Raw genomic sequence first — 26,950 nt, 5'->3', positions numbered from 1 at the left:
ATCTACTCTAAAATGATATTTCTGTTTGTGGGTGCTAATTTAGCAAAAGCATGTAATAACAGTTTATGAACAAACACATTTCAAAGATAAGTAAGAAAATCTCAAAAATGTGTGGTTGATGAACACACATTGCAGCAATTGCAATTATGCATTCTTACAAGAAATGGAAGGAGAAGAAATGCTCTGTACTTTAACCCAAGAAATTGGAAACATTTGTCAAGGCTAAGTAGGAAAATAATTTAAAGGAAGTCAAAGGTATTCAAAATAATGTAAATAGCTTTGTATTTTGTGTGGAAGAATGAAAACCTTTCATAGAAGGAGACTGTGGTGATCTCTGATCCTGTCCAAATGCAAATGAAAAACTAACATCATCTTTTCCATCTCCAAATGCATGAGAAGTTGATTCTGAGGGTTCTGAGGGGAAGGGAAAGGCAAATGCATCCTCATTTTCTGGTTTCCCAAAGAAGCTACCTATATGGAATACAGATAATATTTGTTATTAGGTTGAATCTGAGAGAATATTGCATTCAGCACATGCTTCTTTATTAACATATTGTGCCAAATACCCCACTGAGAATCACCTTACAGTTGTGTGTTTATTAATGCACCAGAGATGATATTTCCAGGGGGCTGATATTAGAATTGACATGGGATAAAATGTGGAGCACTTGTAGGTTTAGAACAACAAAACACTGTTGCATGATACATTTTGCAACAGAGGAGTTTGTAAATAGAAGCTGCAAAAGTGTTTATTTAGAGAAAAATGTGATGACTCATTGAAATACTTGGACTTTGTCCTCTCCCTTGCAAGTGCTCTCATTTTGTTTCAAACACACCTAACACTATCCCTATTTCTTTCTTTCTCGTACCTCTTCTTTTCCATGATACATCAGAGGTTTAGAGCCCAACGTGCAAGGGAAGATTTAAACTAAAGGTTTAGTTAAAACACAAATGAGCACAATAAACCACTGAACTACATTACCACAGCTGAACATCCTTTCAGACAATCAAAGGAGCTCTGTTAAGCTGGATCATGAGCCTGTCAGTCATGGGAGCACAAGCAGAAGAGAGCTGATATACACAAGTACGTCTGAGCTTCAGACTTACCAATATCTTCATGTGGGGACAGAGAGTTCAGGTTTCCCACAGAATAATTTTCCTCTGTCTGAAATGTAAACAGATTTTTTATTTAAAAACTAGAAAGGCAAAAATAAACTTTAATGCTGATTGTATTTGCTTTTTTGTAAGAAAAACACTGTCTCAGTGAATGTTAGCAGCTTTACAAAATCTGGATTTAAAGGTATTTATCAGTTCCTAAAGTTGCAAGGTAAGTTCTTTGATCAAATGGGTTTTCTGATATTTGCATGCAGCTGCAAACACTCTTCCTCCATTCTTCTAGAAAAAAAGAAGACTGATAACAGTCCAAAAGCTGACCTGACTTAATGCTGATTTTTAAAACCAAAATTATTCAAAACTATTCAATTGTGACATTTTATAAAATCTTCAAGCAACAACACAACAAATACTTCCACTGAAAAGGGCCTCATATTGCCAGAAAGAGTAGCAGGATAACCACTTGTCACTCTTAAAATGAGTTCTTAGATTTAAAATAGATACTGAAGTTCTTCAAAACTCTCATCTAACTTTAAAGACTCCCAGATCTGCTACAGCCTGGTAAATTCTTGTTTTCTGCTGCTGAGCAGGCACAACATAATGTGGGTTCTGACAGCACTGGGTGACTTAAAACCCAACTCATTCCTAAACAATTCACAAACCACACACCAGTGTGTTCTCTCCTACACACAGGTCATGCTAAACCCTCTCCTATGCATCCATCCTGGATCCCCAGTTATCTACCTCATAGCCCAGGAGAGGAAAAATTACTCTACAGCATTGGAAAGAAAATGGAAGACCTGGATTCCATTCCCTGTTCCTTTTAGTTGCCTGCCTAGCTCCTCCATTTGAGTATAGCTAATCCATATTTGCTGTTCAGTAATGCTAATAGACCATCCTGTCTTCCCTTCTCACTGTTCTTCACAACTTCATCAAGACAAAAGCACACAGGAGAAGCATGTGAGTTGTGAATTCTGCTAGAGAACTTGAATTTTGCACTGTAACACTCAACCAGAAACCTTTTGGTTAAGCGAGTCACTGTATATTTGCACATGACCCATATGAGAGAGATTCATATTTGGTTTAAAGTCATCATCATAGGGGGATTTGCCAGGAAAGAAATTAAACATTTTCAAAGAATATCAAGCTTAAAGAACCCAAGACGTTAAAAAAAATGTTTGCTGCAAAGATAACCAGTCTGAAAAATCTCATTCAGTGTCAATGCTGTTTTATTTTGCTTTGTGGAAATGTAATGTTCACAATTAATCTTTTTTTTACCTCATCAGATGAATTTTGTGCTCCAAACAGAGAAGAATCAAATAAATTAAAGCCAGGTGACTTCTGGGAGAAGTTCATGTGAGAAAAGAAAGCAGGAGATTTTGATGTTCCTTCTTCACTACCTAAACTTTGAATGCTGTAAATACAGAAAGGTAGAAACTGTATCAATAGCTTTTTAAGTGCTGTAGATGGCTTTTTTCCTTATATATTTTCCTTTTCCTCTTTTTTCACTTTTATACATCCCCATAGCTTCCATCAATAACTGCTTTTTGCATCACAGAACAGATAACACAATTCTTTAAAGTAAAGGGAGGTGGTGCTCTTACCAACTCCGTGCCTTCTTAACAAAAAAACCAAAAATCTTGTTAAAGGTAGAAATCAGAGTGACAAAAATTACTGTAGGAAAAGACAATGGGTCTCATATATTTCTAAGCAAAGTACTTATTTTTCAAAACAGCTTGGACTGGAAATGATACTGTAGGAAGAAAACAAATATCAAGCATAACTCAGGAAAAAATTCTAAATATTTTCAGAAGAGCTTTCTAGAAAATTATTTCACTAGTATCTTCCAAAAATAGCAGAAATGCTTATACAATAAGTGTGAGTACAGCTTTTTGCTCAGAATTAAAATAAAAGTTGAAATCATACGAGTCAAATAGAGGTGTTTTTGAGAAGTGTGGGGGTTTCCCCTTTAAGTCAGGTGTTTTAGGTGCTCTTAAGAAAGGTTCTGCATTTTCTTCTTCTATGTCAGGATTATCTTCATTTGGCTTAAAACCTGTGTGCACATCCTATTGAAAAGAAATAAACAATGATGTTTGTAACATACATTTCCCAAAATATCATTATTCCTTTTAACTGTAAATATGTTCTCAGTGGAGCCAGCACTGAGCCTGTTTATTTATAGTTCTGTGCAAGAAGTGAGTTTTAAATGCAGACTTTTTTCGAAACATTTCATCAGCTCACATTCATGAAAATGTTACGCACCAATTGACACTTCACCAATTTCTGAGACTTGCCTCTTGCCAACTGAATCAAATATGTCAAAACACTTTGACTAATCTAAATAAACTTCTTACTTATGACATAAAAAGGTTTTTCTTACTTGAGGTACATATGAACAGTCCATGTGCTCATCTGCTTCTTCATCAACATGTTTGGCCTCCTGGCTTGCTGCACAAAAAAGACAGCACTGCCTGTATTATAACAGCATTTTAAACAGACACACAAAAATGACATTGTGGGAAAGAATCCTTAAGAAAAGTTCACTAGCTTGGTATTGCTATTGGTAAGGAAGTGTTCTGATTGTGGTTTTCTCAACAACCCATTTTGTGGCTCTGTCCATAACAATTACCTCTTGTTCTGCCACGTTGCTGTCAAAGCATTACTCAGGCTGCTGCTTGTGGTTTGGTGCGTTCTTCAAACCTGCCCATTGTTCCTGAGAGTGCTGTGTTTGTCTACTCCAGCTATTACCCTCTGAGAGGGCTAATAGTCAATAGAAACCAGGGGGGAACAATATAAAAAGCACGTCCATGTGACAGTGATGAAGTGTAGTTTAAAGAACTGGGCAAGAGTCAGGAGGAGAAATGAGAAGAAACATTATCAGACTTTCTGCTGTGAGAGTTTCTGCTCTAAATTTCAGACTGTGCTATGTCTCAGGCACTGTGGGTTAAGGTCCTATATTCTCTTTGTAAAAAAATCTAGGCTATAATCCTTTACATGCATCTAAATTAGAAGTTCAATTAGAAAAATAAATATATAAAATAAGGAAGAAATATTTAAAATTAGGAACTGAAGCTCAGTTCCTTGTGATTTCAAAAACTACGGGTGTATTTGTAACTACCCTGGCTTTTTTCTGTAAGCATTCTGCATGTTTTTCTCCAGTTAATTTTCATCTTTAATAATCTCGATCTGATTCTTCAAGATACCTAAATTACTGGGTTTATTATGTTTCGCTTCTTTGCATTTTCTCGTGCCTTCTGGCTAGATGTTAAAACTGGATTTCATTTTAGCCAAGTAATTTGAAACTCACATTGGAATTTATAAGAGATGTTGGACAGATCCTTTCCCTCAAAATGGTCAGTGCAGAATAAATCCCACATTACTGAGCAGTTAAGTCTCTATTTAAATTAGGACTCTGCCTGTCTGCTATACTCAAATTTTGAGCTAAACAATCAAGGTGGAAAAAAAATTAAAAAGGTGGTCCTCTCAATGCCAGAGTTAAAATTTGGTTCCTAGAATTTCCTAGTTTATAACTATATGATCCAACCTTATAAAAAATTACAGTAATACTTTACCTATTCTTGCATTTTCACTCTCAAACTGTTGATAGGAACTCAACTGCTTTGGAAGATCTGACAGTCTAAAAGACAAAGTTTAATGTTTGTCTGAATGTGAATTATTTCCATAAATCCCAGCCTCAAGAATGAAAGCTCTTTTGTTAAAGAAAAGTCACCTGAATTTCACTTGGTTTTTTATGCTTACTGTTGATGGAACTTGGGCAATTTGTGGGCGATTAGTCCCTGCAGTGTCAATAACCATCTAAAAAACAGAAAAAACTCAAATGAGGCAACAAGTGAAATTGTCACTTCAACAGTATAGCTCTGATTTCTCCTTAGACTGTGGAAATACCTTCTTTCAGCCAGAAAATAAGGATCAGACAATGTAAAAACTTTTTCTTTGCTTTAACTACATTTTGACAGCATGATACCCTGTATTCCGTAATTTTTTTATACTTACTCACAGCACTGCTAACTAGATGTGATTAATTAACTTTTCTGTAACACCAATAGTGCTATGCCATTTAAAAACTTCCTGCAGGTTTGCTGCTGCTGCAGCCCGGTTGCTCGTGCTTGAGAACACAGAAAGGGCTGGGGCCAGAAATCATTCTGATTTCTCCTTAGACTGTGGAAATCCCTTCTTTTAACCAGAAAGGGCTTCTTTTAAAAATAAAGGGCTGGGGCCAGGCCTGGCTCTGCCTCTGGAGGCCAACTGAGCATCCACATCAGTCTCAGTCAGCACATGTCTCATGTGGGAATTGAAAAACTGCAGAAAATATGGAAATACTCCCAACCTCACAGACTTTCATCAGAGCAGAAGCCATGACTCTTCTATGTAGCATGTATTTGTGCCTTAAGGGCAGGGTGAGGAATCTATGCCTCACCATCAAATAAGACATTATTTTACAGGGAGCGTCTAGTTCTTGTTTAGTTTTAATTAACAAAATTTATCAAACTGAGTTCTATTCAGAGTAGGGGACAAAAGAGCTGGTTCTGCAGAATCTGCCTGCCATTGAACTCCTGTAGTGTACAGCACACCTTTTCTGAAGCATAGCAACCTTCTTTCTTCCAACCTTTTTAGTTTTCCTCAGATTCCATCTTCTTTTCCTTGTTGCCATCACCCTTTCTTAAAGTTCTCTTAACCTTGACTTACTGCTTCCTACAATTGTCTAAGTGCAATTCTAGGTCCCAGACTCCCAGCCTCATCTCTAGATTACCCTGGCAACAGCCATTCCATCATCCTCATCATCTCCAACTCCCTAAGTCAGTCACAAATCAGAATTGCTTGAAATTTCTTCTCGTCTTTCCCCACTCAGTCCTGTCACTGTCCTTCATCTTGTTTTGTGTTATGAAGGCTTTGTCTTCCACACAGACTTCACTCTGAACCATTTAGTGATTACTCAACTCATTCTTCAGTTCCCTTGAAATTCTTAAGAAAATCACAACTGGTTATGCTAACTTTTTTCATCTGATTTTTTGTTGCTCATGAAATTTTGATTTTAAATAGATCCAGTGAGATGTCCCTTAGAAAGATGGTTTAGAGATAAAAACTTCCCCAAGCTCCTGTGCAGCAAACACAGTTAGAAACTCTTCTATCCCTTATGGCCTTACTCCCTCTAATTTCTCCATTTAATATTTTAACAATCTATTGCTCCTGTGAATGGTCTTGCACTCCATGAGACTACTGGTGGTTTTCACAACTTTGCAGGTTGTACCTCCAGCTTTCTTCTGGATTAGTTTATTGTATTTGAATAAAAAATATTGTATCTGAATAAAGCTGCAATTCACTCCATCATTTCAAAAATGTCATAGTAACTATATTCTTATGGGTGAGAGATAGAAAATGGAGTTGTGGGCTCCTGCAGTGCACCAAGGAGTGTTGTTCATGGTTTTTTTCCTCTCAGCTCAGATTTCTGTTTCTGGTCAAACCTCAGAATGGAGTTGTTAGCTGTGGGCTGTCCTGTACACTCAGTCCTTTACGAAACTCTTCATTATGGGGTAGATGGCTCGTGATTCATCAGTAACAGAAGGGTTTGATCCTCCTTTAGAGTTCCAAATATTTGCTACATACAGAATCCACAGAGGTTATTTTCAATGCTAAAAACTGTTGTACAAAATGAGTTGTAGGATGGTCCACCTCGATTTGGCATTAAAATGCACTTTGTAAGAACACAGATATTTTCATAATGAAAAGGCACCAAAGAAAGATTTTTGCTGTGATTACCAAGCAATTGCAGATTACCATGATTAGCAATTTACAGTGTCAACAGGCTTTATGTAAGATATAATACCATGAGGTATATTTGAAGTGTTTTAAATTTAAACAACCAGATAAAACAGATTATATAACTTCGTATTTTTACCAGTGGGACAGCAACACACCTGTGATAAATTTTCTGCAAGGCTGAAGGAACTGCTGGTGGCCAATGAAAGTTCCACTGATTTCTCTTTTTCTTCTTTCCCTAAATTTACAAATATTACATAATATTGTTAGTAAGGTTAAGTATCCAAAGTATGGCATTGTTAAACAGAACTTGGGAACAAACCTTATAAATTTTCCTTTTAATAGAGAGCAAAAAGAAACTTATCACAAAGTATGAAAGTATGAAACAAATAACAGCTGTTTAATATTTACTGTACTAATGCAAACAGTGTTAAAGATATTTTAGATTTGAGATTAAATTCTTTTCAGATGTTTCTGACACCACACATTGGGTGTATCTGTCATGTTACTTTACTCATTGTGCAGATAAGGGAGAAATCAGACACATAAGATTTACAAAACATAAAAAAAGGTAAATATCCAACTTCCATTGAAAGCCTGGCTTCAACTGTAAGTAGTTGAGCAGCTCACTAGATTTGTTATCATCACTTATCCATTCTTTTGCACAAAAATAACCCAAAATGCTCACTGAAGTTATTAAACACACTGCACCTGTTTCTGGTCTTTGCTTTGAGAATCTAAAACTCTGTACAGACTGGACAAATTTCCGAGGAATGTATGGGACATGCAATGTTTTATACAGCTGATGTTTCCCCTTTGGCAAAGATGGGTGTTCACGCTCTTCAAACACCCTAAACAGATTTAAATTAAAAAGAAAAATTACTCATTGCAAAAGAAAAGAAATCATAAATATAGCTGCTTCAAATAAGTGGAATTCTCAAGGGCATTGGATGTTGTCAAGGAAGTTCTACCACTTTCAGCACCAGTAGTTGACAAAAATGAGGTTTTCTTTAAATAATATCAGAGAGAGAATATCTCTGAAAAAGAAGCCATAAAGAGTAATAAGCCAATCATAAGAACATTGTTGGCTTAAATTTTGTCAGTATCAAAGAAAAGAATTAGTATTGTGGAGTTTTACACTTTAATCAAAGTGCCTCATTATTGTAGTTCTGAAATCACATTTTCACATTTAAAACCACTTTTTTCTCTCTCTGAGATTGTCTGGAATACTCACACTACACATACACAAAAGAGAAAACTGCAGCAAGTGTTTTCACTTGTGGGGTAATTATCTGTGTAGGGTAAATAGCCCTTTACAGTGCAGAAAGACAAAAGTTAGCAGAACAATGAAGAGTAAAGTGGCTGTTTGGCACAGGAACATTTACTATTTTTTAGAATAATGAGTTCTATTTTATTTTCTCTCTGGCATTCCTGCTTAGTGCCTCTGTGCTTCTAGCTACAACATCTGGTTTGTAGTTGACTGAACAATGCTGTTCAGAACAAATGAAGAACTGAGTCAGTCTTTTTGTTCTTCTTGAAATTCTCCATAAACAAAAATAAGAAAAAATGTAGGATACACTTTATAAGATAGTGTGGAGTAAAATTAGCAACACTAGTTAAAAAATACCACTGAGAAGCCTGGCTAATTATAAGGACCTAACACATTAAACTCATATACATAGAAAGCACCTCAGCCAAGTGTCTCTGATGGAAAAGACTATTTTCACTTGCAGTTACATTTCTACCTGGTGCTGTGCTGGACTGAGACTGAACAAACTGTACAAAACATCTACCACCTAAAAAACTAAAATCCAAACTAAATCTTTCAGTTACATCACCTCTAGATAAACCTGTGTCAAGAATGAATGCCATAGAAAACAAGATGTGTGTGGCTGGTCTATCTGTAGATTCAGATCCAGGGAGTCAAAAGCACGGAGAAATCAAAACAGAGCTAAGCACAGAATTCTGGTCGAAACTGTTTCACTTTGTTCCAAATGGCTCATTTTACCACAATCATCATTCAAATATTAGATAAAGTTTAAAAAGGTTATTGTGGCTGAGGCCATCAGTTAGACTGCCATTAATAATGGGGGTTGTGGTTGGGGTTTTTTTTTGTTTGGTTGGTTTGGGTTTTCTTCAGAACTTAGGATGCCAAACTCTGTTTTTAAAAGTTCCTGGAGTCAGTTTCCTTGTGCTTCTGTAAAGTCTAGGAGACAATACTATAGTTCTAAAGACTCACTCTCCATTAAATGAAAAAATCCTCTTACAGTACATATCTATATCTATACAGAATAATATTTCAAAGGCAGAGTTACAAACTAAACTCAGAAGTTCTTAAGATATTAATTCTTTAAGTAACAAAGTCTTCCAAAAGAGCCTGCAGTTAAACTCAATGCATATGCAGTACACCTGCTCCCTTCCCTCCACAAAAGCACTAATGAAATATAAACCATGAACATTCTCTGACATTAATTAATAGCACTGGAAGAAAAAAAAAAGTGCATCATGAAGCTGAAAACAATCCAAATTGCAGCAACAAGAATAATCATTTGTCTTCTTTTTTCTACTTCATTGTTATTACACATCTGAGTAGATAAAAACTCTTTATCTTGATCCATACTGCAGGGGTTTTTTAAAGTGCAAAGAGAAAAACAGATATTCTTAAGCCAAAATAAATTGCCATTTCCTTAGTAGTATTTTCTTCTTTGTAGCATAAAGAAACCCAAAGATTAATATTAATTTCCACCAGAGGAATCAAGTGTATCTCATTATACATATGAAGAATCACAGTTGCTTCTGTGGTATTTACAGTTACTGAAACCACATTCAGTATTCATCAGGAGCATCCTTTTGAGTTGCCTCTTCATATATGTTTACATTATAAAACCAGAAACAACTTCCTAAGTCCTTTTCTAAGATTTGTATTATTAAGTTTTTTCTTTGATCAGTAGAAGTCAATCACTTCTGGTGCAAAGATGCTGCAAGAACTGCAATAATCCACCATGGAATCTCCCTTATGTGAAGATGTAACAAAAAGCTCTCACTTGGAAAGTAAGAGGTGGAATTAATGCATAATCAAATTGGAAAGAAAAATAAATAAAGAATTAGAGTCATGGACTTAAATCTCTCCCAACCATTTTACAAAAGCAGAGAGATTGAACACTACATATGCCATAGCACAGTTCAACTACCAGCCTTTCTATGTAATAAATGGAATATCTAATTGAGAAATCAAGACCAGAGCTCAAAAGGAGCTGAGTCCTGTGTGGTGACTGATGAGAGCTCTTGCTTTGGAAATTAAATTGTGGTGCTTGTCAGTGTAACTGCTGAGCTGTGAATCAGTGACAAGAACTGGTAAGAGCAGAGGAATCTGTGTTTTACACTCCTAACCAGCACCTGGCCCCACCTAAGTGATTTAAATAACAGTGTTCCAGCTTTTTGAAGGAACAGTTCCCCCTGCCAGCCTGCTGCCCAGGGCAGAACATGTATATCAGCACCTTTTAATGGGTTTGCAAGTTGGCTTCTTGTCTTGAAGCCTTCCAAAGCTTTTCATGGGTATCAATCTGTACAGTGTTCTGCCCAGTGCATTCATTGCTCTCTTTAGTTCTTTCCCTTGCTGCTGCTGGTTTCATGCTGGTCTGGACCATTTCATGGAGATTCACAGCAGAATTCCTTTTTATTGCGACTTCTTTTGTGGCAGAAGATGAAGATATCTCCTTTCTTCACAAAGACCTTTTTGCTCAGTAGCCACTTCGTAGTGGCTGCAGGACAGCTCAAAAGAAACTCCTGCCTTTGATACCCACATTCTGCAGTTGTATTTTTGTACATTGCTTTGAGTCTGCAAAGGTTTTATTTCCTATGGCTTATTTTCTCAATACACAGTTTCTGTCTGGTTTTTTTTTCCAGAGTTCTTTTTTGGTTTTTGGTTTTTTTTTACAGCTTCATATTACACCCATTTTTACCACCAATAGTTACTTGAGCAGTCACTTCCACACTTTCTAGTGAAGACTTTTTTAATACACTAATGTCAGATAAAAATATTAAAAAACCAATTTTATGCCATTTTCTACAAGACTTTATGTTGTGGAACATACACAACTTCAGGTGAAGGTACAAGCAGACTCCATGGCAGGAAAATAAATGTACAAACAGCAGCTCTGGCAGTGCACCCTATGGATTCCTTACCACGAGGAGCCTCACTGAGGGATTCTTACCCCTCCATACCCAGAGCATGGACCTCTGCCTCTTACAGCAGGTCTTTAACTGGTGTTTTGTGTTCTGCAGACTGAACACACATGGGTTTCTTTGGAAATTCAAAGAGAGTGCTTTCCATCTTTTTTTTACCTTGTCTTGAAACTAGGGGGATTTCTTGCTTCCCCATGTTTCTGTTCTTTACAATTACAAAAATCTTACATGAGGAGGTAAAATGGGTGCAAAGGCTACACCACAAAGAAATGTTCATCTCAATGATTCATTGGTCTGTAAGAAGATATTAAAGACTTAAAAGGTCCCTGTGAAAAAATTCTTAGGAATTACTAAAATGACACTTTTTTATAGATATGTTCCACTAAATGCCTATTTAAAGCCCTAAAAGGATTCTTTTTCAAGCACGCCATAATATAAAATCACTCACACAAAGTCTTTCAGACATATTTTTGTTTAAAATGGATTTTGGTCTAAAAGTGCCAGATCAACAGGAGATGTTTGAACATTCCCAAGGACTCCAGATGAGTGCAAGATAGTCCCCATGGTGATTTTCAGTCATTGTAATTGAGCTCAAATTAAAGTGAGTCCCAGCTGTAAATGATCACTGACTAATTTACTAAGCCATTAATCCTGTCTATGAAACTTTCACTCATGCTTGTTTTTAAGAGCTAAATTAAGAGTTAAATTTCTTAAGTAGTTCAGAGGTGAAGACAACTGACATGTGGAACCCTGACTCATTTTCCAAATACATATATTTAGTAGAGTTAATGTTATTTTATCTCTGACTGCACAGTCACTGTAGCTGCATTCAAAACTACTCACACAGATCTCTCAGCTGAGGAGAATTTGCTTCTACAAAATATTTTTATATCATGTTTCCAGATACATTGAGCTTCCAAGAATCAAAAGTTGTCACCATCTTAACCCCCAAAAATATAAAACTTTTTAAATTACATAATTAAATCACATGATCAGGATTAGAGAAGCTTGTCAGTCCTTATTGAACAACAATCTGTGTTTTGTAACAGTCTTTGTGTAAATTCTGACATAGTATTCTGGATAAAAGCAAGGGGAAAAAATATTTTGAAGTGTACCTTTCTTTAAACAGTTCTGGCTTCTCAAGACTTCTCAGATTTTTTCCTTCAATCTTTTCAGAATTATTTTGATCTTCTTTAGTCTCTTTGAATCTCTTAAAAGACAAAGAACAAATGACATAAAAATTGACAAAACTTGAACTATTTTAGCTACATGCTGCAAAAGTTTTCTAAACCTGATGGATCAGTGCTCAGTAGTAGTTTCTGTAGCCAGGAGGTTCTGAAGAAATGAGGAGAACAAGGTTAAAAAGAGGCTTTTTTTTTTTTTTTTTTTTTTTGGGTCAACTGTAACAACTGGAATAAATGCAGAAGTTTTGGAGCATGGGTGTAAATGTCAGAACCTGGAGCTCTTTACATGGTCTCCTTCATAGCTATACAAAAATTCACCACATCCCTTCTTCCTGTCTGTTTACACAGCACAAACCACATTGTGAAATTTCAGTCTGGAACCAGGAGTGTCAAACAGGATGACAGAATATAAACAGAAAAACCACCTGTGCAAAACGTGCTGCTATCAGCACAAGGCAGTGAATGGAGTCCTTGATCATCTGCTCCAGACAGATGGGTAAAAGCACCCAGATGCAATTCCCATAAAAAGTTACTAAACCTTTACAAGATTGGGCTACTCAGGCTTAGAAGAGACCTTTTACAGAGGAGCAGGTCCAAAATCTGTACTGATAAAATCCCTTTGATTATTTTGAAGATTCTCCCTTTGGAATCAGCATTTCTCCTGGTCAATCAGCCAGTTTCACTTCTGGGTGTTAGAATACCCACACATGTATTTTGAGGAAAAAAAATAAGGAAAGAAAAAATTTCCATTATTCTTTTTGTAAAGCATACTTAGTTAAATAAAAACCCTTAAAAATCCAGTAAGAAAAAGAGTATGCAGCTTTCACCCAGTGTGTGACAGCTACACACTCAAACCCTGGGCCTCACTGAGGAGTGGCCCTGATCTATTTTCCAGTGTATTCTCCTGAGCTGACACCAAAGTCATCGTGACACGGTGCCTTAGCAGAAACTGTGGCACAAACTGAGGTCAGCAGAAAGGAAGCTGCAAGAACTTTCACATCCATGGCCCCTTCTTCTCTAAGAAAACACATGTGATGCTATAGAAATGTAATTATAAGGCTGGGATCATCCTGTTGTCTGTGAGATTGAAAATACACTAGTTTTTTGATGTTTCAGAAAATGTAACAGTGCTATGTATGACCATATATAAAACACATATTTATATAAAATAAAATTAAGATACAGTTACCTTTTTTAAACAGTCAAAGTTCATTTGTAATTCTTCAGCTTCTTTTTCCAGTTTGATGGTTTCCTGTGCAGCAGCTTCAGCAAGCTGCAAGGTTTCCTGTATTTTTTTCCTCACAGAGGCACTTCCAAGTCATGGAATATATTTTACAACAATATATTTTCTCAAGCAAGGGATGCCACCAGATGCCTGACCTCTCTATGCCATAACACAAATGCTAGAGGTGCAGGAAGCCCTGATAAATCCACATTTCCTTGGCAAATCTTCAACTCTAACATCTATTAAGCTTCTCCTAAATGAAGCATTTTAATGGATATGTTATTCAATAAATTTTGTATTCTTTACTCAGAATGCTCCCATAAATTCAAACTGAATAACTGAATTTGACCTCCAGTTTTCTCACAGAGAAATGCCAATGCTGCCACTCTAAACATAAATATATAAATATATAAATATATAAATAATTACTATCTTTTCTTTTCTAATAAAAAGTTGTGAAAGGTAAATATAAAACTTCTTTCCTGACAACTGAACAACACTAGAAATCAAGGATACATGTGTACAGCCCAATCATTTATGGATGTAAAAGGAACAGCCTCTGCAAAAATAAGACCATTATTATTATTCAGACCATTAATTAACAAATCAATTTTCTTGAACAAATACAAGATAAATTAATAGATTGGGTGCATTGATCTTGGCTTAGTACAGATAACAATAATTGCAGTATAACAGTAGTGGCATTAAAACAGCACTAAAAAGTGATGAAAATTAAATTTATAATTTTGAGAGGCTCGATCTAAAGAAATCTTAGAACATTTTTACCCCAAGAAGTTCAATGACAAATCTCTCCTCATTACATTTATGGGTTGGAGGGAGCAATATCAGTATGTATAATCTAAATTCTTATTTGCTACATATTTTTTTTCTAAAAATGGTGTGACAAAGAGAATATATTTTATTAGCTTAAAGGAAACTTTGGAAAATTGGAGGTTTTCTGTATGGTAACTTTAATGTGCAGTGCACTGCCAAAAGGCTTTATTGCAAAAGCATTGACAATAGCAGTACCCAGAAAATCCAAGCAAGCCTCTTCTTTCCGTTTGTATTTTTGAAGGCATTTCAAAACTCCCTTTTGAATTTCTTCAACTTCTTCCTTTATTTGGTAATACTTCTGGGCCAGAGGATCTTCTGTATATTTTTTGTGTTGTTCCTCCAAATTCATCCTACACTGGGTTATGGAATCCTCATATATTTTCCTATAAAAACACATGTAATTTAATTTTTTTTTCCACAGGAAACTATTGTTTATAAGAGAAAAAACCTATAAATTCTGGCATCAGCTCAGTTAATTTGCTGCTGTCATAGGAAAAAAAATCAGATTATATTTAATATGGCAATGTTTGGCTTTATTTTTTTATTTTTCAGCTATATTCAAGGAAGACTATGCTGTATGTAACAAAGAATATGATATAAAAACTAGCCAAAGCTCCCTGTTCTGAAGGGAATGTAGGACATACCATATTCAAAGGCAGCCTGGCAGATACAAATGTGGTTTTGCCTGTGTAATTATCATGAAACTCACTGCAGGCCAAAATCTCTGCTGGTGCATGTTGGCACAATTCCATCAGTTTTGGTGGAGCTAGATCAAAGTTACAGTGGGAGAGAATTTGGCCAAACTTCACATATTTAGAGCAGCCTGGTGCACCACTGGACTGAGAGCCGCCTCCAAGGAGATGCTGAGTAATCTGTCTGACTTGGGGAAGCCTTAAACACACACATCAGTCACACTGAAACAACAGGACTATTCATACTTAAGGTTAAGCAAACACTTAAATGTTTAAGTGGCAAAGAGCCAGAATGTTCAGCTTCTTGTGGGGCTGCCCTGTAAATTAATGTTACAGTAAATGTAACTTCAGTGACACCATGTGAGCACAAAGCTATGAATTACTGAAGTAGGTTACATCAATTAATGCAGGAAAAGCTTATGCGAACAATGGAGAGGCAAATTTTAAAAAAATTAAATTATTGGTACACCTAAAGATTAGCAAGAAATTCCTTTATGGAAAAAACTATGGTGCATAAAAGTAATTAAAGCCAGAAACCCACCTCTTAACCTGGCCCTACATTGAAGAACAGCTCTCACCACTTGCAGAGCACATGGGACTTCCCTTTAAGGAACACATTTTATCTCCAACTGCTATTTATCATTTAATTGCAGCATGACTGAAAGTCTGCATTTGAGAGTCCTGGCTGCCCACTGGGTGTGCCAGGCAATGGGAGAGAGAAAAACTCATGTCTACATTCAATACTAGAATCGTCTGCTCTTACAAAAGGAAGCAAATTCACAAGGCAAAACACAGTCAGATTCTAATTTTCAAATCAAACTACACTCCAGGCAAGAATTCCTGTTAAACTGACTGTTAAAATTTAGGGGAGAGAAGCTGTAGGTCAACACTGGGAATCAAACCTAGAAATTGATATTTCCCAAACTTCATGTAGAAAATGACACTAATCTATGTGCTTTTCTACACAGGTGGTCTCAGGAATCTAAGTTTTTTTATTTACTTAATATTTCTGTATACTGTACAAAATTTTTCAGATATGAAAGATGAAAAATATTCAGTTCTATTTAATTGAATAGATGTTACAACAATCACTGGTCAAAAATAAATTTACTAATAAACTTAGAATGCATTACAAATAAATTTAAATAATATAAATAAGTAAAATAATTCGTTTTAACAGGTACATTTCAAGCTTGTGAATATAATCCTAAAACTTTATATTCTTTTCCCAAAATCTGTTTTTCACAGATAATATCTGTGGCCATACATAGTTTAGTAGTCTTGAGCAATCATCACTATTTTAAATATTTTCTCCATGACAATCATCACAATTTTAAAGATTTTCTCCAAGTAATTTACATCCTGCAGTTCATGCAGATAACACAGACTATTTAGAATTCACCACTGTTTACATTAATCAGAAAAAGTTTTAATCTAATTACAACAGGAAAAGGGCAGCACTCACAACCCCCTGAACATTATATGGATAGCAATTTATTACTTTTTCCTTCTTCATATCACTTATTTTCAGGATCAATTTCCAGTTCATAAATGCATTCTTATATGTTCTTTAAACCATTAACAACAAAAGAATGTGGAACATTTTATAAACCTCCATTATAAGTGCCTAATTAAACATGAACTGATCTGCCCATCTTTAAAACACATCTTTCCATCTAAAGCATCATGTCCTCAGTGCCCCAAAATGCCAGACTAAAAAGAACATTCAGTTCATAAAGTTCTCAAGACACTCATTTTTCTTCCTAATTTAAATATTTAGAATTTACTGAATGCACATCTTGCTGACTTGAACATATCTTCAAATGCTTTGGTGCAGAGAGACTATTTTTGGGGCACAGTTTTGAAAAACACATGAATTAAATTTATTTTGTGATTTGTACTCATGACGTCTTACAATTAAGCTCAGGAAAACAGATCAAACACTTTCATGTTGGAACTGAAACTAGTTATCTAAAGAAGCAATTTAAAAGTAATGCTTCTTTGGCTTGTCAGCTCAAATTAGTGAAAGCCAAAAAGGCTTAATCATATACTCATAGAAAGCCAATTTAGCCTTATTTTTCACCAAATTTAGAGCTCTGAACAGGAAGAAGAAAGATAAGCTACTAAGTGAGTTAATTAAAGGCTCTCAGGCATGCTGTTCCTGCTGTCTTGGACAACTGGAGAAAAGAATTTTTACAAAAACTCAAAGGCAATGTTTTAAATTACCTAAATTTTCAACTTTTAACTGGTATTTAGGTATCTGGAGGGGTTTGCCATGACTTCTGCACCACAGGGCCAGCAGCCTCCACCCCCTCACAGGCAGAGCAGGGCAGGTGAGCAACCCCCCAAACTGGAGATCAGTTTTACTTTGTTCAGTAGAACTTTGGAGGGTTACCTTGGCACACCATTTTTGGAACATTTCTGTGAGAATCTTCAGGGTCTGCTCTTTATTTCATTCTCTGTAGGAAGCTATATTGCACAATTAATAATTTATTTTAAATGCTGAGTCTAAGGAAGATAAAAGAGCTGAGATGCCACTCACTGAACAGAATTGAATTTGCAATTAATACTGACTAGAAGCTTGCCCACAACAAGTCTTAAAATGATTTTAGACCAGGGTTTTCTGAGCCACTTACTCATTTTTCAGGACCTAGCAGTGAGTTTGCATGCTTTGTGGTTATTTTGAAGAATATACTACTTGATTTGTATATCCTGATCATGCTATGCAATTCATATTCAAAAATAAGGAAATGCATAAAATTATCTAAATGCTTCTAACTATTACCTGAAAACATTAATTATTTTTATGTATTGGGCTTTTCTTGATGCAGTAGGCAATCATACAATTTTCTGAAAAATTATAATAGCATTACGATGGGAAGCAACTGATTTTCAAGAATTCATATTTTATCATATTTCTTTTGCAATTAAAAAATAACATATGCCTCTCATAGTAATGTGAACAAAAATTCTTTCAATTATTCAGTCACTTATAAGTGACTATAAACTGAAAAGTTTGTAACAATTTTTTCTTGCAGACAGCACTAATTTTGCTGGTCATTTCAGTCAGTACTGCTGCTGGAAACCTCATCTTATGTGATCATAGATACCTCTCAATTTCTGTGGCTTCCTCTAAAGCTTTCATTTCATTTATCAAATATTCTCCATGCTTTTTAAGAATTGCATAGGTGGGCTTCCAGCTGTGGACAAAGTAAACAAAAAATAAAAGCATATTAGTGATCTTTCTTAGTAAAAAAATTTTTAGAAAAGAAAACACCTGGATACTTTATCTAGCTTGCAAATGATTTATTAATTTTTTGAAAGTTAAAAATAAATGGGTTTAGTACAGAAATCTTTTGCAGGCATACATTTATTTTGTTTATATTTTAAACCTGCAAATTCAAGAAAAAAAGAAAACATTTAGAATTAAGAAACATTACAAAGCACTTTTTAAGAAATTAATGGAATGAACTTTCCAAGTTTTTGGAGCTAATGCTAAGTAATGAGGCATCTAAATCCACATTTTAGGATCCTCAAATCACATCACCATTAATAAATCCTTTAGATACGTTGAATCTTCTTGTTGGAGACACCCACAACTTCATTCTCACCAGCATCACCAGCACCCAACTCACACCCAAATGCACTCAGAATTTCCCCCATTTGCCAAGCAAGTCCTGCTCAGAAGGCATCAAAGTGACTTTCCTGCAGCAGGAGCTGTAGGTGGTACTGGGAGCAGAGCAGCTTCACAGAATTTTTGAGACTATTGAAAGAGCAGGACTTCCTCAACATCCAGGTGTTAGAGATAGCTCTGCCTTGGATATGGGAATACCAGAAAAACAGGCAGATAGACTTTGTGATTCAAGTCAAATTCAGATGTCATCTTTAGGAGAGGCATATTAAAAAGTTTTTGAAAAGAAAGAATCCTGTCTGGGGAAAAAATGGTATAAGAAGCATGAACCATCCAGCACTCCTGGCACAAATTGTTGGACATCATTTGTGTCTTTTAATCACCACTGGTGATTAAAAGTGAAACTACAAAATGTTACTTCACCATATCTCCTGCAAATTCAGCAGAAAGCTGAATTTCAAAAGGGTCAGATTTTTTCAAAAGCAGAAACCAACATACTTATATAAAAAGTGTGCTTGCAGACCAGACACTGCTTTGTTCTTTTACTCAGAAAATTCCATTACTTTCTATGGAGGAATAAAACAACTGAGATGTAGAATTCATAGAGATTTTATTAATCAGAGCACAAGCCATGCTGTGAGTTACATTTTTTGTTCACATCTATTCTGTGGACATGAAAAAACATGTGGAACAAGAACAGTGGTTTGTGAACACAGCCAGGCATGCAGGATTCAAGCATCTCATTTACTTGTTTGCAAAATGCATCATTGCCTCATAGATGTCCTTGGTAGCCATCACATTTATTTGTCCTTCCTTTCATCAGCCAGGGTACAGAAAAGATCTCTAACTACACAACTCTGAGAGCAATAAAATTATCTTGCACTTTGTCTTGGGACATGACAACAATTCATTTTCTTAACTAACAACATTCTGAGTTCAAGTGGCTTTTTAAAAATTATCTTCTATTTTCATTAAATCCCACCATCCTTGCATCCAAATTTAAAAATTGTAAGAGAAACAATAAAATTGGAATAGGTTCCATCAGCAGCATTTCACCCCTTCTTACTGATCTGGGATCAACATTTCTAGTTTGAATCCTTCAAGAAACTAAATATTAGCAAAATGTCATCACTTGTCTAAAAATATGTTTCACTTGGGTCATTTTCTGCCTTCAGGTCTTTTTTATATAGACCAATATGGATTTCTTCAGAAAACACAGTATTATCCCAATACATCTATCCCATAAATCATATTTTCTCTAGACTTGTTGAATATAAGAACCTTGTATTTTGTTCAAAGTCTTCAAAACTGCTTCAATATACTCAGAATGTCTTGTAACCCAGACAAAATGTTGCTTCTCTGAGAGCTCTGTTGAGCTCTATCACTGGCAATTAGTCAGCTGTGAGGGTGATTGTGACTTCAGAACAGTATCTGAATTTACAAAACCAACATTAGAATCATGTCCAGTATAGATGGAGTGTCAACTAGAATAAATTTTAGAAGTTTGGGGTGATTCTACTGTGTAAGTGCTCTAATTGTCTGATCTTATAGCTGGGGCTTGTTTATTGCAGTTTTCAGTCTGTCGTTAAATGACATTTCCAATAATTTAAGACACAAAGTCTCTACTCTTCTGCAAGCATTGTCCTTCTATGAATACATGTATTCATTAATGAGTCACTTCTCATTTTCAGTCTCTTTACACTAATGCCATTAATTATTCTTTGTAGGACTTGAGCCAAAACCCATTGAATTCAATGATTAAAATTTAGATCAGATCCTTAGTTCTACCCTTAATTTTTTACTCCTTCATTTGCATCACTTAACAGTTTGTCATTTGCAAACAGATTTGCAGCCTCAAAAAGATATCAAGGGAAGCAGTGTGAATAGTTTCATAAACTTGTGTTCATTTTATACTACATTGGAGGCAAGAACTTAATGTGATGGAAAAATAGATTTTTTTTACCAAGGTCAGATCTTTTCCCAACTCATTTAATGGTAAAGCTACAAATCAGTATTGAATGGCAATTCATTCAAATAAGCCAGCCACTTTATTCACTAATAATTCCATTCTTGCTTTTTCTTTCTGAGAGTTCAAAATAAACCTAGAAAGGACCCCAATGCCATCTTTATTTCCTTCTTTATTCTCAGAAACACCCACACTCTCCATTCATATTGCAAAGAAAAAATTCAAATGTATGTCATCGATATTTTTATTGAAGTACTTACCTTTAGATATAGAATTGTAAGAAAACAAAACAGAATTTGCCAAAAAATCCTCACTCCAGCTTCTGAGCAACTAGTCAGTTTGGGGAGAAATGGAAAACACTGATGGGTTTTATCACCTGGAACAAACTCTCCGTATTGTCAAATATAGATTTGCCTTTTCAGCTACCCTTGCAAACACCTGAGGTTTTAATTTTTAAAAATTATGTGTTAGGAAGATAAAACTTCTTGTAGCTAAATTGTGTCTTGAAAAGCTTCTAATTACTAAGATCCAAAAGTGATCAGCATTTAAAACTTGAACTAATTATCCGATACAAACATTTATGTACGGAAAACTGTGAATGGCAGCCCATTGCATTCATCCAAAGATTGTGCCCTGAAGACAAATTTTGCAGTCTGGAGCAAAACTGATACTGGAATCTGCCAGCAGAAGCACACACATCTGTACAGAGAGGCAGTTATGGCACATCTTGTGTAAAAATATGTATAGAACAAAAAGTAACTTGAAACCTGTTGTGAACAAAGAATAGAAAGATGTTCAATTTTAGGAAGTCTTTTTTTTAACAGCATTCTTAATATTGGTCAAATTTGACAAAACTCAGGTGCATCCAAGTGTAGAAAAATTATGTTTCTGTTACCTTACTACATGAATACTTTAGCATGCTGCAAAGATAGTACCTGTGAAAACTGGGGATTTAAATAAAAAACCAACCCAAAATTAAACGTAGCCTACTTTTCTATAATTCTTCTTCAGCAGATGGGTAATTTTTATACCTAAAGATTTGCAGTTTAAAAAAAAAAACAGGAGAATACTAAAGTTTTCTTTAACATCACTGCTGTCAGAACACACTCACACTTATTTTTCCCTTCCTTCCTCACTGATTTCCTTAGTGCCAGCCCCAGCTCAGAGCTCGGGCTCTTCCATACTCACACATCACAGTGCCTCTTGCTGCTCTCGTTGTGCTTTTGCAAATCAGCAACTGCCTCATTGCTTTTCTTTATATTTTCCTCCAACCAAGCAATATCATTCTTTTTTTCTGTGATTTCTGCAGTGTACGCTGGAATTAAAAAATAAATTTAAAAGTAAATTCATGCATTTTCAACAAATCCATGAAACAAAAAGTCTATATTTAGAATGATTAAAAATTCCTTCCTAAAAAACTTAATCTCCATAATGCCAGGTGAGTGGACAGCCTGCAGTTAAGCAAGGTAACAACAAAGTCAGTCAAAACAGGGATTCCCAGCTGTGTGGTGAGTACCTTAATTATCATTTAATATTGTGAGACTGCCATGGTTTGTGCTTTTTCTGAATCCCAGTCTGTATAGAACTGAAGTAACTGTAAATGGTATTCCCCAGTTCAGTGTTCCCACTGAAACACTCCTCACTCTCTATCCAGAACCAGAACTATCTTTCAAACATTTGCATTCTTTTGCAGAAGCCCAGAATGTCAAATATTCTGAGTGAGAAAGCTGACTACAATAAAGGAAATTTTTTTAAAAATCACAAAAGGCATACAAGCAATTAGTGCAAAACAGAAAGAGAAAAAATAAAAAGGAATTTTCTCAATGTAGGAATGTGTAATGTATGATAAATTGGTATAGGACACAGGTTAATTAATTAAAAAGCGCATTATAATAACAGGTTCTCAAGGACTATGATATCTGTGGAGATTCTTAAGGCAAACTTAATTCTGCCTCTTCTGACAGCAGACAACTGATAACACTTTCTGAATGGGTGGCTAGAGGAGAATGCATGTTGTTGAGCATGGTCAGTGCCCTCTTCACAAGTAAAAGCTGTGAGAGCTATCATGCATGCTCACCTTGCAATGCAATAGGCACAACTTGGTGAATGCTTTTTCTCTGCATTTTTTAATTCTTTTTTTCTATGCAAAATTTCAGATTTATCAGTGCTAAACCACCCCTTGCTATCACTGCTGCCCTGAAGCAATAAATGCCAGAGTAGGTGGCCCTATAGAGAAGTCAATCACATCCTGCCCTTCTCTTATCTACTCCATTGGGAAGAGCGTCTTAGTGATGCAACATGGGTCTGGAGTTGTTGGAATTACTACTCTGAAACTTCAGTCTTCCTGAATTTTGGCTCTGGTTTTGCATTATTTGCTATATATTAGTTTTCAACAGCATCTGCCTTTATAGAAGAAAATAAACCACTTCTCACAGAAAAATGTCAGTCAGTGAAAAGCAAGAATTTCTCAATGTCATTTAATATCTTGGGTTATCCTTGAGTTATCTTCAGTCCATTAATATGTTCAGTATCTATAGTCAGTAACTTGCCTTTACTTAGCATGCAGCATAAATATTGGACAACTGACATGGCTTCATTTCTGTAAGTAAACAGCTGAGTGTGGCAGAACCCTGTAGATGGCTTTTTGAGATTTACCAGAATATAACATAAGATTATTAACAAATTACACTTCACATCTCATTTACTACTTTTTATAGACAAGCACTTCTGTGAGCTGTTCAACGCACCCTGTGCTTTCACAAGGACCTGGTGGGTGAGGTGCATCTCACCCCAAAGTGCTGAGACCCTCTTCAGAACAGCACACCCATGGCTGTAGCTACACCCAGCTGAGAAAAGCTGGCATTTTAAAAGTTTACTTTATCCAACCCACTTTAAACTGTTTCTTCAGGATAAGGAAAATCACATCCTAAAAGTGCCTATTTCCCTCCACTGGTAAGAAAGGGACTGTAGCCAAATAGCCTGATGAATCTCACACCAAAAGTCCAAGGCTGAATGTTGCAGCTGTTCATCTGCCAAGTAATACTCACACAGAGAAAAAATTACATCGGTTTTTTTTTTTGCTAAGTTTTTGGAAGACTTAACCCAAACTGCTAAAAGCCTGAGTGTTGGCTGTGTGTTTACACATATTTAGGTATCTCTGAACACAAAAGCAGCTATGCCATGTTACTACACAGCCCTTGGATTTTCCCTAAGAGCATTTACCCTAAGCCTGCATAAATGTTAAGAAAAGCCTTATCTCTGAGGTTCAGTTGTGTGACTGGAGAGTTAAACCAGAATCCAAGGCGTGCCAGATTTAATGTTACAGATGTTTTCATGTTTAAGGTGCTTCAATTTAATTGTGATAATCTTCTTAATGAATAAGTACTTGGACATATCAGTGAAGATTATTAAAAATGTTATAATCAAAAACAATACCAATTAGACCAGAATTTTTTCTTCTTCTTTTTTTTTTTTTTTAAGGGAGGGTATGTGCTTGAATATCTACCTATAAAGTACCAGAGGTGAGCACAGATGTTCTCAGATTGTTTGTGGTAGAGAAACTATTCTTCAGACTTCATGAAATGATTCCACATAGTAGCATAGTTAAAAAAATCAGTCCAGACATAAGCCCATAGTATTGTGCTGTCTGTAAGCCCTGGGAGAGAGCAAATTTGATGCAGAGCAAGACTTTCTCTTTGGGTTTACTGTTTTGAATTTCAAATAAAGTAACCAGCTGCTTGATTGCAAAAAAAGAAGAACAAGGCTTGAGTACGTAGTAGCAACTGAGAGAACTTTCATTATTTCAAGAAAACAGAAAGGGAGAAGATGCAGTGAGGCAGAGGTCCAAATCTGGAAAGAACAAAAAACATGAAGAAAGAAAGGGAGGCAAGTGGCAGATGTATTGAGCAAGCACAGCTGAATCAAAGGGCTGCCAGTGACTGTGAGGAGCTGCAGAGTCAGAGCAGGAAATGGCGCAGCATGAAACTGGCTGTCCATGAGGCAGCTGAGCAGCCTCGGCTAAAAGTGTTGAGCAAAAGCAAAGTCTGCTGGGGAGAATGAGCAAGTATTGATGGCTAAAGACGAGGCAGGGTGAGAGCAGGACACGGGACAGCTTCCATTGTTTATCCCGCTTCCGCCCCCGAGACACAGAGCGTGTCCCAGGATTAACAAAACAAAATCAGTGTTCAGCACCCAGTAAAATGATCATTTATCACTACTCACAATTTATCTGATGATCCACATGTTCCTTAGCACTGTGATTCTTTTCTATCTGGGAAGCTTAAGAAGAAATTAACCCTTCATTATATACATATAGACGAGTGGAGTTGTGAAAAAACACGCTGTGCAGCATTAATTACACAAGCTCTGATTAACAACTATTTTAGCAAAATATCTAAATAGAAATTTTACTATTAAATAGCTGTCAGGACTCCTCTCCACAACCTCCCAGCTAACATTATGTAGCCAAAGAACAAAAGCTTAATATTATAAATTTAATTGAAGTTAATATAACTGTTTAAAGCAGAAAATAAAGCAGACAGTATGCAGTGCATAAGTAATTGTTAATAAAAAAAATGTATGATATAATGACCTACCAAACTTGACCAGAATTTTGTCCAAGCTGATCGAAACCTGGCCACTCATTTCTTAAACTTCAAAAGAAAAATGCAATTCAATGATTTACACAGTCAAAAGCCTTGTTGACACAATAAACAAGTAAAAATTCCAAGACAATACCACACATTGTAACATAAAAGGGAGAAAAGTAGTTTTAACTGCATTTGAATTACTATCTAGTGGAACCAAATTTCTCACTAACAGTGGTAAGGGATTTGTAAGAGTCTAGACCACGCTTAGGGAAAAAGGACATTTATAATTTAGGTAAAGCGTTCCTCCTGGAGCAGTTCTGTTTGAGAGGCTTAATGTTCTCAGAAGGCAATGAAGAATGCAAGGAGAGATGTTTGTGTACAAGGTGTGTAGCCCGTACTCCAGCTGGTTATTAAGCCTTTGGACTGCCGTGCTGCTGATGGAAAAGCTCCTTCAGCATCCTGCACGCTCCTCCTGTGCCCACACTCCATCACGTCCACTGAAATCAAAGGTGTGGGAATGCTAGGTGTGATTAAAGACAGAATTCTCACTAAATGGAAAACGGATTGTTATAAATCATTTCTTCTGTTTGTACCGTGCTGCCACGTGCAGAAATTCAGTTTTTGGAGCTGGGGGATGATGGCGATCTCTAAAAGGGCTGCAAACACCGTTCATCAGGACGCTCCGGCCACAGCTCGTTAGCTCAGGTGCATTAACAGCGAGCGAAGTTGGCCGGGCTTTAACTCTCCCCATCACACCGCGAGAGGAGCAAAGCCACGGCAAATCGGTGCTGAGGATGAGATCCTAATCCAGGATCAAGTGGAATAGAAAACAACTGCAGAATTGGACTAAAGTGGCATTAAGGCTCCATCCTGCAGCACTGGGGCTGCGGGAGCGGGAGGAGGCAGCGTTTAAACGCTGGGCGTTTGACAGAAATGAATTTGTCTCATAGTTAAGGGGGGGATCAGAACACCTAATCCAAGGGACTGGATTAGCACAGGCTGCGATAAAAACTCCGAGAAAGAGATAATAGTTTTACCAAATGTATTTAACGGATTGAAATCCTAGTGCCTGAAAACACTTAAGGTAGCAAATAAAAAAAATCTTCTGAAAATACTAAGAAAAATAGTAGGAAATACTACCTTAAGCCACAGATCAAGGAGAATATTTTTGCTTTCACACCATGTGAAAAAAAATCCAAAGTAATTCCTTAGGATAAAAAAAAATTAGTTTGAAGCATGTATTAAAAAGGTATTCTCAAGAAAGAGTTCAATAGTGTTTATTAGCTGGTTTTCTGAAACTTCCCATAAAAACTGTAAGATATTGGGGTAAAGAAATTTTATTTATTGTTTTATAAACTGCAACACAAAGTTCATCAATGGAGCAGACTGTATAGCTGTATATTATGAAGACTATTGTATTACCACCAAAAAATACAAATATTTTTTCCTTTTGAATATTTTTGTAGAAGAGTACTAATGTTTTTGTAGAAAGAACTAAAGTGTTTATTTTCTTTCATTGTATTTTTACAATAAAATTTATTAAAAGGGTAAAGTTGCAGAAAATAGTGCTCCTGAAAGCATGCATGTGTAAAATATTTATTTTTCTGGTATTGTTAAAAAGCAGTAGTGTAACTGCAAGTGTCAAATGCTATTCTGTGCTGTGAATTATGAGCATACAGGTGTCACTAGTAGAAAACGCTGAGAAATCCAATGGCACTGGTAATATATACGGTGTTTGCAGACTTTAAAAACA

At 36.0% G+C, this 26,950-nt stretch overlaps 1 protein-coding gene across 1 annotated transcript; it reads right to left on the bottom strand.

The window, feature by feature from the left end:
- Positions 1-259: 259 nt before the first annotated feature.
- On the bottom strand, positions 260-25,252 carry C5H14orf39 (chromosome 5 C14orf39 homolog). Its single transcript, XM_030950385.1, has 17 exons — positions 25,204-25,252; positions 24,830-24,886; positions 21,797-21,923; positions 18,122-18,211; positions 14,515-14,702; positions 14,002-14,044; positions 13,444-13,570; positions 12,192-12,286; positions 7,603-7,742; positions 7,050-7,129; positions 4,844-4,929; positions 4,686-4,750; positions 3,494-3,561; positions 3,040-3,179; positions 2,392-2,527; positions 1,108-1,165; positions 260-471 (listed from the first exon to the last, which is right to left on the bottom strand). The coding sequence occupies exons 1-17, from the start codon at positions 25,250-25,252 to the stop codon at positions 260-262; spliced, it is 1,761 nt and encodes a 586-aa protein (XP_030806245.1).
- Between the last annotated feature and the right edge of the window lie 1,698 nt (positions 25,253-26,950).

The sequence above is a fragment of the Camarhynchus parvulus genome, chromosome 5 (genome assembly GCF_901933205.1).
Source record: "Camarhynchus parvulus chromosome 5, STF_HiC, whole genome shotgun sequence".
NCBI lineage: Eukaryota > Metazoa > Chordata > Aves > Passeriformes > Thraupidae > Camarhynchus > Camarhynchus parvulus.
The sequence above is the reverse complement of the archived record's forward strand: the minus strand, read 5'-3'. Positions and strand labels throughout refer to the sequence as shown.

Bases quoted from the DNA above. Each gene is read 5' to 3' on its own strand.
- C5H14orf39 (XM_030950385.1), bottom strand. From the start codon at position 25,252: ATGAGTGGCCAGGTTTCGATCAGCTTGGACAAAATTCTGGTCAAGTTT. The intron at 21,924-24,829 runs GTGAGTAGTGAT...TTTTAATTCCAG, and splicing joins TGTGGATCATCAGATAAATT to CGTACACTGCAGAAATCACA. The intron at 7,130-7,602 runs GTGCAGTGTGTT...TTGTAAATTTAG, and splicing joins AAAGCAAAGACCAGAAACAG to GGAAAGAAGAAAAAGAGAAA.